This window comes from Aythya fuligula, chromosome 4 (assembly GCF_009819795.1).
Source record: "Aythya fuligula isolate bAytFul2 chromosome 4, bAytFul2.pri, whole genome shotgun sequence".
Taxonomy (NCBI): Eukaryota; Metazoa; Chordata; class Aves; order Anseriformes; family Anatidae; genus Aythya; species Aythya fuligula.
This window is the reverse complement of record NC_045562.1, coordinates 66,336,840-66,351,821: the sequence shown is the minus strand read 5'-3', so window position 1 is coordinate 66,351,821 and position 14,982 is coordinate 66,336,840. Positions and strand designations below refer to the sequence as shown.

General features: G+C 42.7%; 1 protein-coding gene across 1 annotated transcript in view; it reads right to left on the bottom strand.

Annotated features, from left to right (window-relative positions):
- Positions 1-5,796, bottom strand: part of CPZ (carboxypeptidase Z) — a 32,731-nt gene extending 26,935 nt beyond the window's left edge. The window contains exon 1 of the mRNA XM_032186773.1: positions 5,639-5,796. Within this exon, the coding sequence (XP_032042664.1) occupies positions 5,639-5,741 (103 nt within the window). The 5' untranslated portion in view covers positions 5,742-5,796. The remainder of the gene's footprint in view (positions 1-5,638) is intronic.
- Positions 5,797-14,982: the final 9,186 nt, after the last annotated feature.

The window sequence follows — 14,982 nt, the reverse complement described above, 5'->3', positions numbered from 1 at the left end:
AGCAAAATCACCGCAGGAAAAGACAAGCCGATGCTCATTATTAATCACCCTTCTTTCTAATCCACCTGCATCTTGGCATTCAGTTAAGCACCTATTTTTATTGAGGTGAAGGTGTTCCCACATTGATGATGCTACAGCCAGTTCTTCCAGGCTTGTCTCTATCACAGGGCTGTGGCTGAAGGTTTCCCACAGGTGATGGGATCTCATGTAATCTGCAGACCTCAACCCCAAATCTGTGAAGCTGCTCAGAGACCTGCCACTTGGCAACAGCTCTAAGCCAGCCTCAACAGCGGCCTGCAATTCTCTGCTGTTTCTGGTTATCCAGATGAAACTCAAATAGAGCTGTAGATATAGGAACCTTAAACAAACTGAGGAAGAGCACTACTGCCTGTCCCAACAGACTGTCTTGGTGCCTTTAGTAATGGGATTTCCAGTGCTAGCTCAGCTGTGTCTGTCTGGTAAGTGCTGCTCCAGGGAATCAAAACCCCCCAGACAAAACCCACTAAATGTGGTGGGTGTTTTTTTTGTTGCTGTTGTTTATTTGTTTTTTCTTCCCCTCAGCTGAGATGCTTTCCCAGTTGTGAGGGAAAACCTACCAGTTGAGAAACAAAAACACAAGAAGAAAAAAACAATACCAAAAACACCCAGAAGCTACCAAATTGGCTGAAGCCTTGCTGGGCTGCACACATGATGGTACTGCTATTGAATATGTATTTACTGTGAACCAAGATGAGCTGGCCATGTATAGGAATCATCTCTTGGTGTCTGGCTAGTAAAAGAAAGAGAAATCAGCTCAGATATGGGGAATGCAAGTGTTAAAACAACTATTACAGTGAGCAGGCCGAAGAACTCAGGAAATATTTACAATAATCTGCCAGAGGATCAGGGTTTTGGCAGGGTGATGGGAGAAAGGTGAAACCACCTATGAGGTTGTTAATGGGGAGCTGTGATACTTTCATAGCTTTACTTTGTGATTGTATATAGCCTAGAGTTCAGTTCCCACTCTCTAAGTGCTTTGACCAAAAGCTTACCTTAGAGGTTACCTTTAAGTAAATTCAACTCTGTTGAATGCCACAGGACAGAGGCTTGCATCCAATAAATTGAGGTTTTTATCTTTGATTCCACAATCTTTCCAAAACATTTGCCAAAATATCATTCCACCTTCTTTAGGCAGTCTCTACAGCTCCCTAGCACGGCCCTATCTTTTCATTAGGTTAGGCATGTGAGATTGTAATTGACATCCAGCTTGGTTTTGCTGCAACTAGATGAGTTTTGGTTGAATGTGGTATTTTTAATGTTACAAAAGATTGCTAGTTACTTCAACAGGCAACTAAAATCTTAATAACGCTTGAATTTTAAAGCCATGGCTTAGCTTCGTATTGTCTCCCAAATTGTTGTGTCCTCTGATAACCCTGTAAAACTGAAATAGTGCCAACTAAATCAATGGAGTTACAACAGGATAAACAAAGGGATTGAAATTTCAGGGATTGAAATTGCAATGGACAGACCAACCCTAAATCATTAAACTCCATTGACATGTGACTGCTGTGTCCAAGTGTGATGGTCACTGTCCAAATGAGATTTAGCAGTCATGAGAAGGGGCAGAAGCCTTATAGACAGACAAGTACACGGCCCACCAGCCTCAAACACCATATTCACAGAAAGATAGTTGACTTCCTGGCACATCTGCATGCTTAGCACCTCCTTGCACAGTGACATCCGCAACATTTATCCAATATTAGGCCCTGTTTCGATGAGGGGATGGCTCTCAAATGGCCTGAGCAGCCCAAAAGGGAGCATGGTAGTTGTTAGCCCTGGATAATCCCAAACTAGCTGTGTGACAGGAAAGATGATGTCAAGAAATGCTAAAGAGTATTAATGATTAGTGCTATGGAGTCTTTCTAACAGCCTAGTTGTGTCTCACAGCACTAGATTTTTTTTCCTGAGGTTTTGATTTCTGTGTGTTTACACACCCATACTTTAGAAATATCTAAGAAAGTATTCTGCAGAAAACTTCATCTTCAGATTAAAATCACTCATAAACTATTTCAGCAGTAAAAATGTATGCCCACATATTATTTTTCAATATAAGCTTACTTTCCCCATGTAAGCAGTGGTTTCTGATCCCATTTCCTGTGTTAAATGTAGCCAAAGATCAGTGTTGCTGAAATATTAGTGTAAAAAATACTAGAGCCACTGGTGGGAATCCAAGCAGCTCGCATGACTTGATGATAAAATCTGGGTTTACAAGAGCTGGAATTTCTTGTCTTGTGAGCATGCATGATGTAGTACTGCATTTTTTTGTTTTGACAAGACTTGGACACATCTTTCTCAATATGTCTAAGTAGGCAAGGCTCTCACAGCTTGGGCTTCCCCACACGGGTGTCATGGTCATGGCTACGCTTCTGAACCATTTCTGCCCATGCCAGGCATAGTGGGGTAAGGGACCCAGGTGGTACCACTAGCCCCGGGGTCAAGGAGCAGCACATGAGCAGCTGGAGAAGCTCTGCCTGTGTGAGGACACAGGCATGGTTTCAGTAAGGGAGGAAAAAAAAAAAAAAAAAAAAAAAAGTTAAATAAATAAATAAATGGGGGGGGAGGGGGGGGGGAGGGGCACAGCAGCTGAACTAAAACGCGCAGGTCCCATGAGGCTGGGGCCAGCCTGAAGCTCGTGAAAGGCAATGGCGTTTCTCTTTGTCACTTTGCAGCGAAGCAGGGTACACTATGAAGATTGGAACACTGGGAGGAGAAAAGCATAGTGCCTGCATGTGAAGCTGCTTTTTCAGTCAGTTTGGCTTTGCAGAAGATCTTACTCGCTGCTGAAGCTTAGGGAGCTTCCTCCCATCCCCGTTGGTTAAACTCAGAGACCTTGGGAGGGGGGCAAGAGCAGAGCAGTGGGAAACACCAGGGGGTGGGAGAGGAGGTGGTACTCTGGTGCCAAGCTGCTCTTCCACCTCAGCAGCGCTGGTGACAGCCTCATAAGTGACTTCCAGTGAGCTGTCCCATCTATCCCCCCCCCAAAAAAAAAAAAAGAATTACGGAGCAGGGGATGGATTTTACTTCAAGGCAGCTGCTCAGGCATCCTGTTTGCCTCCAGAGCCGCTCTGCCTGCCCAAAGCCCACACGGTGGCACCCCGGGGCCAGCTCGCGGGTGTTCCCACCACTCTGCCGAGCTAAGTCAGCTGCCTTTTGGGTTTCGAGGCATGTGACCTCAGCCCGCTTCTGCTTTGCTTTTTTTTTTTTTTTTTTTTTTTTTCTCTCCCTGCTGCATTTAACTCATCCCTGCCGGAATATGTCACTGTTCAGAGAGGTGCGTGACGCTCAGATAAAGCGGGAACCTGTGCAGTTAGCTCCCCCTACCAAAGGCTGGCTACCTTTAGGTCAACATGCCAGGCTGTGCTTTTCTTGCCCGAACTACAGGCTAAAAGGCCAGTAAAACTCACTGGAGTCTGGAAGTGCTGCCTCCCCAGGGACACAACGCAGAGCTGAGATGGGATCTCTCCTCTCTCAGTGCCGTGGTCCCCAGCTGTTACTTAAAAGGCTCTCCACACACTCTATGGTGCCTGTGACACACATTAGTGAGTGTCCTGTTGTAGGGCTGGATGACAACAGTCATCTTGTTATTTTACTAAGCAGGAGGGCACAAAGCATCTTGAGTGGATCTTGGTATTGTTAGCCTAGTTTGGGATTGATTTCTTATTTTAAAAAAGAAAAAAAGAAAAAAAAAAAGTCACAGCACACAGCAGAGCAAATATTGAGAAGCCTGCAAAAGCAGCTTCAGGCTTGCTGTGAGCCAGGCAGTAGCACTGCTTCCCTCTGCCCCCACTCCTGCACAAGCAGCTCAGGGTTTTACTGATGCTGCAGGGCATTGTGACTCTGGCAACTGAGGTCCATCAAGATCCACACCTGACATGAGGGATCCCTAAAGAAGGGAGACACTCACAGCACTGCAGCTGAAGACATAACCTACTGCTGCTGAGTATTGAAAATGGGTTCAGCACTGCAGCCCCATCTGTTTTCATGTGGCCATACATGACATTACCTTCCCTTTGAAAAAGGAAGAGGAAAGCTGGCGGGTCTCTGGGTGTCCAGGTTGCTACTTCATTCCTGGTCCAACAATCCTTATCACGAAGTGTCCCCCTTCCTCACATTGCACACCCTGTAACGATGCTGTCAGCTCACTTTCCCTGCCATTAGCCATCCTCTAGAGTTGTATTCAGCAGTCCAGCCCTTTCACGTGCAAGCTGTGTTTCCATCTCCTGCCTCTCCTAACACCCTCCCCTACAGACAGTACAGTTGCAGACACACAGAAAACAACCTGCCACGGAGTTACCCCTTGATGCTCCCTGCTTTTGCAGTCACCAGGATTAATAATACCCCAGAGCACAACTTTGATCAGCTGGAGCTGGAGCAGAATCGGAGCGCTCTGAGAAAGGGCATGCTGCAAACCACACAGCCTCTTCCTGTAATTGGCTGTAAATAGTCAACAGCGCTTCTCTTTGTGCAGCTTTATCCAGAAATAAAATCCCTTCAGGCTGCGGTAGACCTCACTTTGATGTTCATGGGAACAGCACTCTCAAATTATATGCAATACATGGCACATGGGTTGCATCGCGTAGCAGTTCAGTGTTAGTGACAGTCTGTGGCTTATATTTAAGAACTGAAGCATAGCTGAACTTCCTTGGGTAACAAAAAGGTCACTTGCACTGACTTTCCTGTATTCCTGTAAACTGAGTCTTTTTCTGAATCATTTTGAATTTGAACCCGCTGAAAACAGTTTTCCTCTCCCTTATAGTTTTCCTGGAACTGACCTTGTCACTACACAGGAATTACTCCTCACTCACCTCCCCACTGTCCCCACATAAAAGAAATCTGAATTAAGCCAACTTGTTAAAAAAGCCACCACATATTTCTAAAAGTTATTCAATTTTTTTTTCTTTATTAGTCAAGTGGTTCCTGAATTGAAAGCTAAAGAGCTTTCAATTCATTTAGCAGCATGTTCCTATCTCACCTCTACTCTAATGGGCAGATCTGTCCTTCCAGCCAATCTATTCATACAAATTCCATGTTGCTTATAGCAAGCTACAACACACCCTCCAGCTGTCACACCCTAATAAATCTTCTCATACTTTGGACTTGAAAAAAAAAGTGACCTAAATCTGAATATAAGGAAATTTTTTTTAAGCAGAAAAACACACATGAGGTCGAAAGTTCACCTTCCTGTAGTCTGACTGCCACATTCCTAGAAGGCAAGGCCAGAGATGGGGAGAACCCACGGCACTCCCCAGACAAAAAGAGGGACCCTACTGACAGGAGACTCTTTAAGTTGACAGAAAGACATATCTGCACATGGCCTTAAGACAATGATGGGAAAACTTTACATTCCCTTATTTTTCAAGCTTGCTTTTCTGTTTCAGAGCCACACTGCTGCTTTCTTTCCCATCCATGCTTCCAAGGCACAACCCCAATTTCATCACTGGGGAGGGGGGTGCAGATTCCCAAAGAGCTGATCCCCCCATCTCTAGGTGAGGGTGACATCTCCTGCCTCTCTTGTCTTGAAACCTGAGCTTTTTTCTCTGTTCATCAGCAGAAGAAGGAAAGAGAAGGGAAAGGGAGCTTTTGGGGTGGTTATCCTTACCTAGGGTCTCCTGGCCGGTTTCGCAGCGGGGCGCTGGCTCGGTGGCCCTAAGCAGCCCGGTGAGGAAGAGCAGGAGCCTCAGGACCATGCTGGAACCCCTCATGCAGGCAGCACAGTGATGTGGCACTCACTGCCTGATGGAGTGGCTCCTCCACTTGGAGCCTCAGCACGGCTCTGGCTCTCCAAGCCGCGGAGGAAATCAGTGCACCACGAGGGCATGCCCACGTCTCACAGCATATGCAGTCCAGGCGTCAGATTTCAGCTAGCATTTGAGCTTGGAAAGCAAAAGGCTTTGAGGCAGAGAGGGAGGAGGAATGAGCTCTCCCTCCCCTCTGCCTCCCCACAGCCTCCCTGTTGCAGCCTGGTTTGTAATTTCATTAGCGGTGTGAGCAAAGGGGAGTCCTTGCGGGGATGTGCTGCTTTGGCTCAGGGTCCCACACACTGGTCTTTGGGCAGTGGTTCTCCCAAGGGAGAGGGGAGCTGCATTAAAGCCTGTGACACTGCAGCCAAGAGTGACTGCCTGAAGAAAACACAGGGAAGAGGCACAGAGAGAGAGAAAAAGAGACAAACAAAAGCAACTTTCTTCCCAAAGAACAGTGTTTCATAAGCAGCTTAAACTGTGAGTTTAAAATGCAGCATGACAGCATAGGGAATCCAGGCTGCATGTCCTCCGGCACAGCAAGAGTGGGAACCCAGGAAGTGGGATCCTCCTCCACAGGCTCCTCCTGGGCTTGCCAGTTGCTTAAGATAAGATTCAGTTTACATGAGTAAATTTGGAGGGTTATAAATCTTTTCTGTCTATTCCTATTAAAATAAAATGAAAGAAAAAAATCACAAAAATCTGAGGAATGTAAAAACTAAACAATATGTACTTTAACTGGATAGTTGTTCTATATTAAATGTATTTTAAATTATTTCTTTTTTTTGTTATTTATTTTTTAAACAGAAGAATGTTTACAGGTATAGTGGCAAAGCTTGCCATAGGTAGGATGTGAATTCCTTCCTTTTTTTTTTTACCTACACATGGAAAAAAACTTCACCCCCCCCCCCCAACCTGGATTTCCAAGGATTTTCTCTTCAAAAATGTGGACTAAAATAAACTAAAGTATCCTGTCTTTCCAGGCAGTGAATGTTCCCCTGAGGAAGGATACCTGCTTACACACAAGAGCAGAAATCCTCACCTTGCAGTTAGAGTACACCAACTCCCGGTGATCGCTATCAGAGGGATCGGTAGGGAGTTACAGTGCTGTATGATAATGTAATCAAATGAACCACCCTGCAGGGGAAGACACAAAACAGGCTAACAGGGCAGGAGAATGCTGTATGCCTCTAAAAGTAATTGATGCCTCATCATGTTTCGGGGGTTATGCTGAAAGAAGGATTTGGGAGCTCAGCGGTAAAGGAAGTCCTCTGCTGATGAGTTCTGCAGGGGAGGGTGACTTTTCTTATCTCCAGTATTTCCTACTGCATCTGGAGACTGCAGAGCCTGCCCTGGGAGCAAACAGCACCAAAGCCCATCAGGGCTCAAAGAACCAACTTCTAAGGAGGAGAATAGAATTTGGCTACCCTGACCATACAGCAGTGCACCTGGGCTGTCACAAGCACAGTCCTGAAGGGTCTGAAGGGTCTCCAAGGGCAGGATGTGTTCCACCTCCTGTCCAGCTCCCCAGCACCCTGCAGTCAAGCTGCTCAGAATACCAATCTGCCACGTTCATGCTTGATGTGCTCAGGATGCATGTGAGCCCTTGTTGTGCACCTGGGCTGTCATTAGTATTATGGGATGCCTGAAGGGACTTCAGAGGCCATGTAAAAATTATTATGGCATGCTTAGGTGAAGGGTCAAAAGCAGTGCAGGGGAAGAACCAGAGTGTATCAGTGCAACAAGACAAAGAGGAAGGGAATAAATGGGGCAGCTTCATGAAAGCAGGCTGCCAGCCTGTGCACTTAGGTGACTGAGCCCTGTACGTCATTGCAGTCTTGTCTACTATCATATTAAATCCTGCCTTAGCTACTCTTTTTCTTGTGCAGTCTTCCTTCCTATCCTAGACATGAGTGCTGAAAGGTCAAAGTGCCTGCAAACAGAGAGACCAAGGTATAGTCTGCAAGGTCTGGGCTTCAGCAACTGGAGAGACCTGTATGTGTTTATATTTCCGAAGTGAATATAAACATCTGTCCATGTATGTGTATGAATAGTTTGTTAGCAAATGTCAGTCTGGATTAGCAGGCAAGAAGGAGAAGACCCACATCTGGAAAGACTCAAGATCTGAATCAGTGGCTGGATGAGTGACCTGTGGCATGGACTGAGAGCTTGTGCTGATAAGTGAGGGATCTGTGAATGTTGGTGGCAAGCCAGGGGATTCAAGCACCTGTGTTTTCACTAGTGAACCAGAGGGGGAAGAAGACTGGGCTCTCTGCACTTAAATTTCTGAACACTGTTGCTGCAGGGCTTTGTCTGGCAGCATGCATGTATGTATGAAAGCCGCTGTGGGAGATGTGCTCAGCTTTGCTGCTGGCTGAGCCTGCAATTGGGAACAGCGGCAGCAGTCATGAGCCTGGCACAGAAAGACCCGTGGACATCAGAATGTATCTGGGTAACAACAGCCATGTCTCCCAAAAATCTGGACCTGGTACCTGCATCCTGGTGTATCACATCATGAACAAACTCCACTGCACCAACTAAACAAAACCCTCAGCTGCTGACATAAAAAAGTTTTGAATTTCTTTGTTTTGCAGCTTTTATGGACCTTTTATATTAAAACAGTAATTCCGTTTGGTACCAAGATAAAAAAAAAATATATAGCATTAAGCAGGGTAGATGGGGCCTAAGCATGACATTAACGTAGCTAGCAACACAGGTAAATTTATCAGTTTGTCACCATTATCTTTTTTTTTTTTTCCATGTTTGAATATGGTAAATAGAGAACAGAAAACCAAAAAATGTTATTTTGTTTACTGTTACAATGTTATCTGTTCTTTTCAAGGGGAAAATGTTATTTTGTTTACTGTTACAATGTTATCTGTTCTTTTCAAGGGGAAAAGAACAGATAACTATTCCTAATCCGTTCCTTTTCAAGGAATTTGATCCCAATCTTTATAATGTCTATCTGTGAAGTTTTGTCCATTCCAGTGGGTACAGTCAGGAGGATCCTCTGGGTCCTCCTTTAGACTTGCATCTTTCTGAGGTGGATGGTAGTTCAGCTACTGCTCCCCCTATCCATTCAGTATTTCCAGCCAGTCAGCATTTCTACCTTGTTTAGTTATTTTTCAGCCTCATTAATGAAAATACACTAATTAAACCCTATTAATTAGGGCTCTGTATAGAACACTCATCCTTCTCATATGTTTGTTTTGTGTCAACACTGAGTATATCAAATGGCACTACTAACATGTATAGATTAGGTATACAGTCGAAACCTAAAAATATTAAAAACAGGTAGGGAAAAGATGGTTGAGAATATGTGAATGTACTTACCCATCTCTGTCATATCATTTCTGTGTTTTATCAACCTTGTAGGCTTTCCAGGGAGCTGACATTGGGTTATGGCTTATGATATATTCATCCTGATTCTAAAACAATCTTTAATAATAATAATAATAATAATAATAATAATAATAATAATAATAATAATAAACAAAGAAATCCCAGAGTTACAGGCAGATGTAACAGCATCATCTGTGTTTAATCATTTTTATTTGAATCATTACAATATCGTTAAGTGTTAATTTAAATATTTTTACCAGATCTTATTGGGGACTACCTGTTTTCTGCTCAGACCTTATTCCCCCATGTCCTGACTGTGCTTAATGCTCTAGCAGAGATCTGAGAAAGGTCCACCAGGACTTCTATTTCAGCTTCTAGAGCTAAGTTAAAAGAAGGAGTAATGTTTGTTCTTTAAACATATTTTACGCAGATGCAAGTTAACTTTTAGCTAAGAGAAGTGACTATTTTACTCTAATGATATATAGGATATTCTGCTCTGCATTTATTAAGCAGAATATATATTTGGGGATTTTCTTTGTGTCTTCTGGGACCATCTACATTGTACTTGGGGAGCTTTTAACTTTCTCACAGAATTTTTTCAGCCATGCCTTTCATCTCAACTTTCAATTTGTTCCCCTTATGACCCACAAGATGAAACCAACTTTAGAAACTACCACACAAACATCCAGAGCCAGAAATTTGTTGGAGAGACTGAAAGTAGAGAGAGGAGAAAAAGACCACACAAGAATTTTCTTCTTTTCCTACATTGCACTCTAAGAGTTTAACCAAGAATGGTTCATGGACTGAAACTTTCTCCATGTCTCAAATATTCCACAAATTCCCTGTAGCCTGCAGCAGTTATTTTTGATCATTATCAACCACAGTTGTACCAGCACACTAGGGAAGGAGTAGAACTCCAGTAGACCACCCCAGAGTGAACCAGCCTAGACATGATCCAAAAGCTAAACTTCCTTTAATGGCTCTAAAATTGAACTTTCCCTTCCCTTCCCTTCCCTTCCCTTCCCTTCCCTTCCCTTCCCTTCCCTTCCCTTCCCTTCCCTTCCCTTCCCTTCCCTTCCCTTCCCTTCCCTTCCCTTCCCTTCCCTTCCCTTCCCTTCCCTTCCCTTCCCTTCCCTTCCCTTCCCTTCCCTTCCCTTCCCTTCCCTTCCTTTCCCTTCCCTTCCCTTCCCTTCCCTGTTATATTTAGCATATTTTGCCAATTGCTTTCCCCCAGATTTTTTTACATGCTGGAAAAAAGTAAGCATTGACTGGGTGGGTTTTGCCCTATTAATATCAAGCCAACAGATATTTCTTTACTTCCTAGTTAAGTATAATAATTGTAAACGGAAAAATAAAATACCGCTCTTGAGAAAAATGCAACTTGTTTAAATTCAATACAAGTACAGCCAGTGATAACTAAAGCTTGTTTTCATCTTCTGTCAGACTTGTCACAGTTTGACTAAGTCAGTAACCCACAAAATTTGTTCCTTGTACTTCTTCCAGGTGATCCAAAGAACTGACCCTATCTTAAAGCAGAGGAATGTAATTAAAGCAGGAGAAGGCCTTGCCATTTTAGAAAGATTCATCTGGATATGTGCCTGTATTTTAGTACACCATTCATGTGATCTTTGTGCTTGCTTGGGCTAATCAGTAAGAAATGGAACCACTAAGGAAGTTTTTTTTTTTCTTTTTTTTTGATGACAGGTAAAAATGATATCTAGCCATGATCAAAGGTGCAAGTGATACAAAAACTGGAAGGAAACCTGGCGCCAGATGGTAGAACAAGACCACAAAGGAACTAAAGTAATAAACATGATGCTATATGCAGGAAAACGTGTGCGAAATAGCATGCACCAATCACCAAACCCTACCATCAGGGCACAACATTATTTAAACATAGTCATTAAAAAGATAGAACTAACATGAGGATCTTGTTATCCTCTCAAAGGCTCCCTTTTATTACTCCCACATGCAAAGTAGCAAAGAAGGATTACTGTTATAGGGTTGCTTTTTGTGGTCTTAGTTCAAGATGAAGCTCAGAGGTGACTGACTCTCATAAAGCAAGAAAAATAATAAAAATAAGTCAATGAATCACATAACTGAATATGTAATATCTACAAGAAAAAAAGAAGTGTGCTCAAAAAAGATCTGTGCTGAGAGCTAAAGGTCTTTCTTTTCTTCTGATTGCAGATGGAGTATTAAAAATTAATATCAGCTCTACCAGAAAAGAACTTGACAGTCCTATTTTGAGACTCATTTCACTTTGTCTCTCTTCCCTGTCTCACAGAACATTAATGCCAAAACATTCAAAAAAAAAGTCCTCTAGGGTTTGCTTTGCACATTTTCAGAGGTGCTGGGAAGGATTTTGAAAAAGTGACTTTGAATACTTACTTCTCTTTGCAGATACCCAACAGGAGAAAGACTTAACAGACCCTGTTTCCTTGAAGACAGATCCTCAGCACTTTCCAAAGAAATATCATCCTCCAAGGCTGACATTCTCCGGGTAAATGGGTGTTAAACTCAAACAGCAGGGACCAGTAGTCACTTCAGGTCTGGCCTGAAAATGTTGAGGATTTCAACTTCACATTTTGAAATAAGCTCCTGAGTCAAATAAAAAGTAAAAACAAATAAGCAAAAAGCAAACAAACAAAACCAGCCCCCCCACCCCACCCACCCCACCCCCAAGGAAAAAATTCCCCTAACTACAGAGTCTTTTTAACAGATCCAGAACTTTAGTCCAGTTTTGATTTTCCACATTCAGGAAATAACAAATCATTAGTGGAAACTACAGAGAGCCACTGGGCAAAGTTGCTATTGTAAGTTCCACTTTTTGCAGGAGATTGCCTCTAACCTCCACTTGCCATGTTCATATAGTCTTTTGTGGGTGACTTCAGACTAAAGGTGCTGGATAGAAATAGCAAAATAGGTGGAGCAACCAGGTTGGAGGCCATTCCTGGGATCATGCAGCACCTCATGCAGCCAACACATTCAGTATCATGCCACTCAGCCCCACAGATAAATCCCAAATAGACTGCCTGCTCACAGAAAACAAACAGACCTCAAAGCTGTTCTCCCAGCTGTTCATCAACATCTACTGGGCTTAAACCACAAGCTTTTTAGCCAGACCTATATGCAGCAACTTAGTTCCCTAAGGTTTTTGTAAGAAACTCATTGGTTCCTGGAAATGGATATCTATTTCTGATGTAGTCTGTTACTGTATCTCTGGGGTTCACTGGCTCAGGTCTGCCTCATGTGACTCATTCCAGGATTCAACTAGACTCCAGCACATCACTGCTTTCCATCAACCTTATGTCACATTATTGTGCATCCAATGACATTAAAAACATTAACAAATTGGAAGGAATTTGGAGAGGGGTAACAAATAGTCAGTCTTAAGCACTGACTCATCATAAGAAATATGAACATAGGTTTCTCTTGGCCAAAAAAGTGACTAATTGGATATTCAGGAGTCATCTACGAGTATTTCCAGTATGTAAAACACTTCTGAAAAATAAGTTGTCTAGGACAGGCCAAGCCATAGTTATCAAGAGAACAAGAACAGGACAGTGAAGAGTAGAATAAAATCTATAGTGTGGGCAGCACCAGCCAGTGGGATACACTGTGGGAACAATACCAGTCATAGTCTATAGTCTGGGAATGGCACCATCAGTTAGTGAAATCCTCCTTGCAGCCTTTCAAAAAGGCTAATATTTTGGATTAAAACCTCTATCAGTGTAATTTCACCTAGTGATACTGATATCATGATGCTGCTCTGGTTAAAGACCCGATCCACAACTGCTAAGATTTATATAGATATGAGAAATGCTGTGTCATCTACATATAGAATCATAGAATGGTTTGGGTTGGAAGGGACTTTAAAGACCATCCAGTTGCAATCTCCCTGCCATAGGCATGGACACCTCCCACTAGACCAGGTTGCCCAAAGCCCCATCCAACTTGGCCTTGAACACCTCCAGGGATGGGGCATCCACAAGCTCTCAAGTCACTCACAAGTGGGGGTTGGACTCGATGATCTCTCGAGGTCCCTTCCAACCCCTACAATTCTGTGATTCAGTGATTCTGTCTGCGCAGCCTGTGCCAGGGCCTCACCACCCTCAGTGTAAAAAAACTCTTTATATTTAATCTAAAATGACCCTTTTTTTAGTTTTAAACCATTCCTCCTTATCCTATCTCTACAGTCCCTGACAGAGTCCCTCCCCAGCTTTCCTGTAGGCCCCCTTTAGGTACAGGAAGTCCACTATAAAGTCTCCCCAGAGCCTTATCTTCTGCAGGCTGAACACTAAACACCATGGGAGAGGTTCATTGTCTGTTTTTTCAGCCTACAAGGATTCAGAACATGACCAATATCAGCTCAAAAGCCATCATCCGTGGTCCTAGCCATACTATCAGCTCCCTGAATTACTCTGACAGTGAGCTCTCTATGACAGCTGAGAATCTGTATTTTTCTGTTTTTCCTCAATTTGTAATTTCAATAAGTTATCCTGTAGTGTTTTACTGTGATAAGAGAACAAAAGAGAACCACTGATTCATCAAAAAAGTTAATTTTACTCATCAAAACTTTGATTAGTCAGGGCCCTCCTTTAAATCACTAATAAACAGGACACTTTTGGAGTACAGATATCCAGATAAATACCTGAAGGAAGTAAGTTTTTTGATTTTTCTACAAATTACTGTGCTAAGCACAGCTCTCAGTAGCTACTTCTGTCTCCTTGAAAGAAACTACTTTTCACCAGGAGGCAAGTCCAAATTCCAGCTTTTCTCTAAGAGCAAGATGTCAAGATGTCAAGAAACCTTGCTAGCTAAGAGAAAGCCATTTACATACTATATTTAAGTCGGACCTGTTTAGTTTCAAGTTGCCAAGCAACAGCTACCCTCAAGATTCATCAAAACAATGCAACAACAGTATGTGAAGTTACAAAGCAAAAGGTTCTGGGATCCATTTCTCTGTTTTTTGCAGGTTCATATCTTGTACAATTGAAAGCCAAAAGGTGACTGACACTCTAAGGGCTGAACCTGAGAGCATCAGCATTAGAAGTGAGGCTATTAATCTGCCAGTGTAATAACGGATAGTTAACCATTGCAGAACAAGCCCAGAGGAAACCAGGGTGTGTCCTCACATTGGGTAGGTTGCATTTCAATCCAACCTTCCCTTCACAAGGTTTATTGGGACAGTAGGTTCAAAATTTTCTTGAAGCTCCAAAAATAAAATTATTTCTCTGAGGAATTCATGCTGAACACCTTTTGCTTCTTGATTCAGACATAAATGGATATCTGCTAACTTTATGTGAAAATGAAAATGCAGCTAGATATGACAGCAGTTGTGTGCTACTGACTACAGCAATTTGTAGACTGTAAACCCAAAGGACAAAATAGATTTGGTAAGACTTTTGGTATGATTCCTTTGATTGCCTTTTTTTTCCCCCACAGCTTTCTTTCTAGTTTAATCAATTTGCATGTTGCAATCCTCCTCAGATGCACAAAATTAAAACAAAAAAGGCTGTGAGTGGAAAACTAATTAAAAAAAAAAAAAAAAAAAAGATCACAGAAAACTAAAACCACAGGGAAAATAAAAATAATAATAATAATAATAAAAAGAAGTGAGAACAGTGAGAACAACATAATAGTCCATGAGAACACATCAAGAAAAGAAGTGGTCTGCATTTCAGGTGTCACGAGAAAACAGAGGGAAGAGAGAGACTTTCAAATGTGTTAAATGGGGAGGAAGTGTGGGGATTGAGCAAGCATTCAGCATTTGCAAAGGGAACACAGGCCAGCAGAGATACAAAAAGAAAATGCTGCTGTTCTTGTGTCTGTTCAGACACAAGTCTGTTCTTTAAACCCA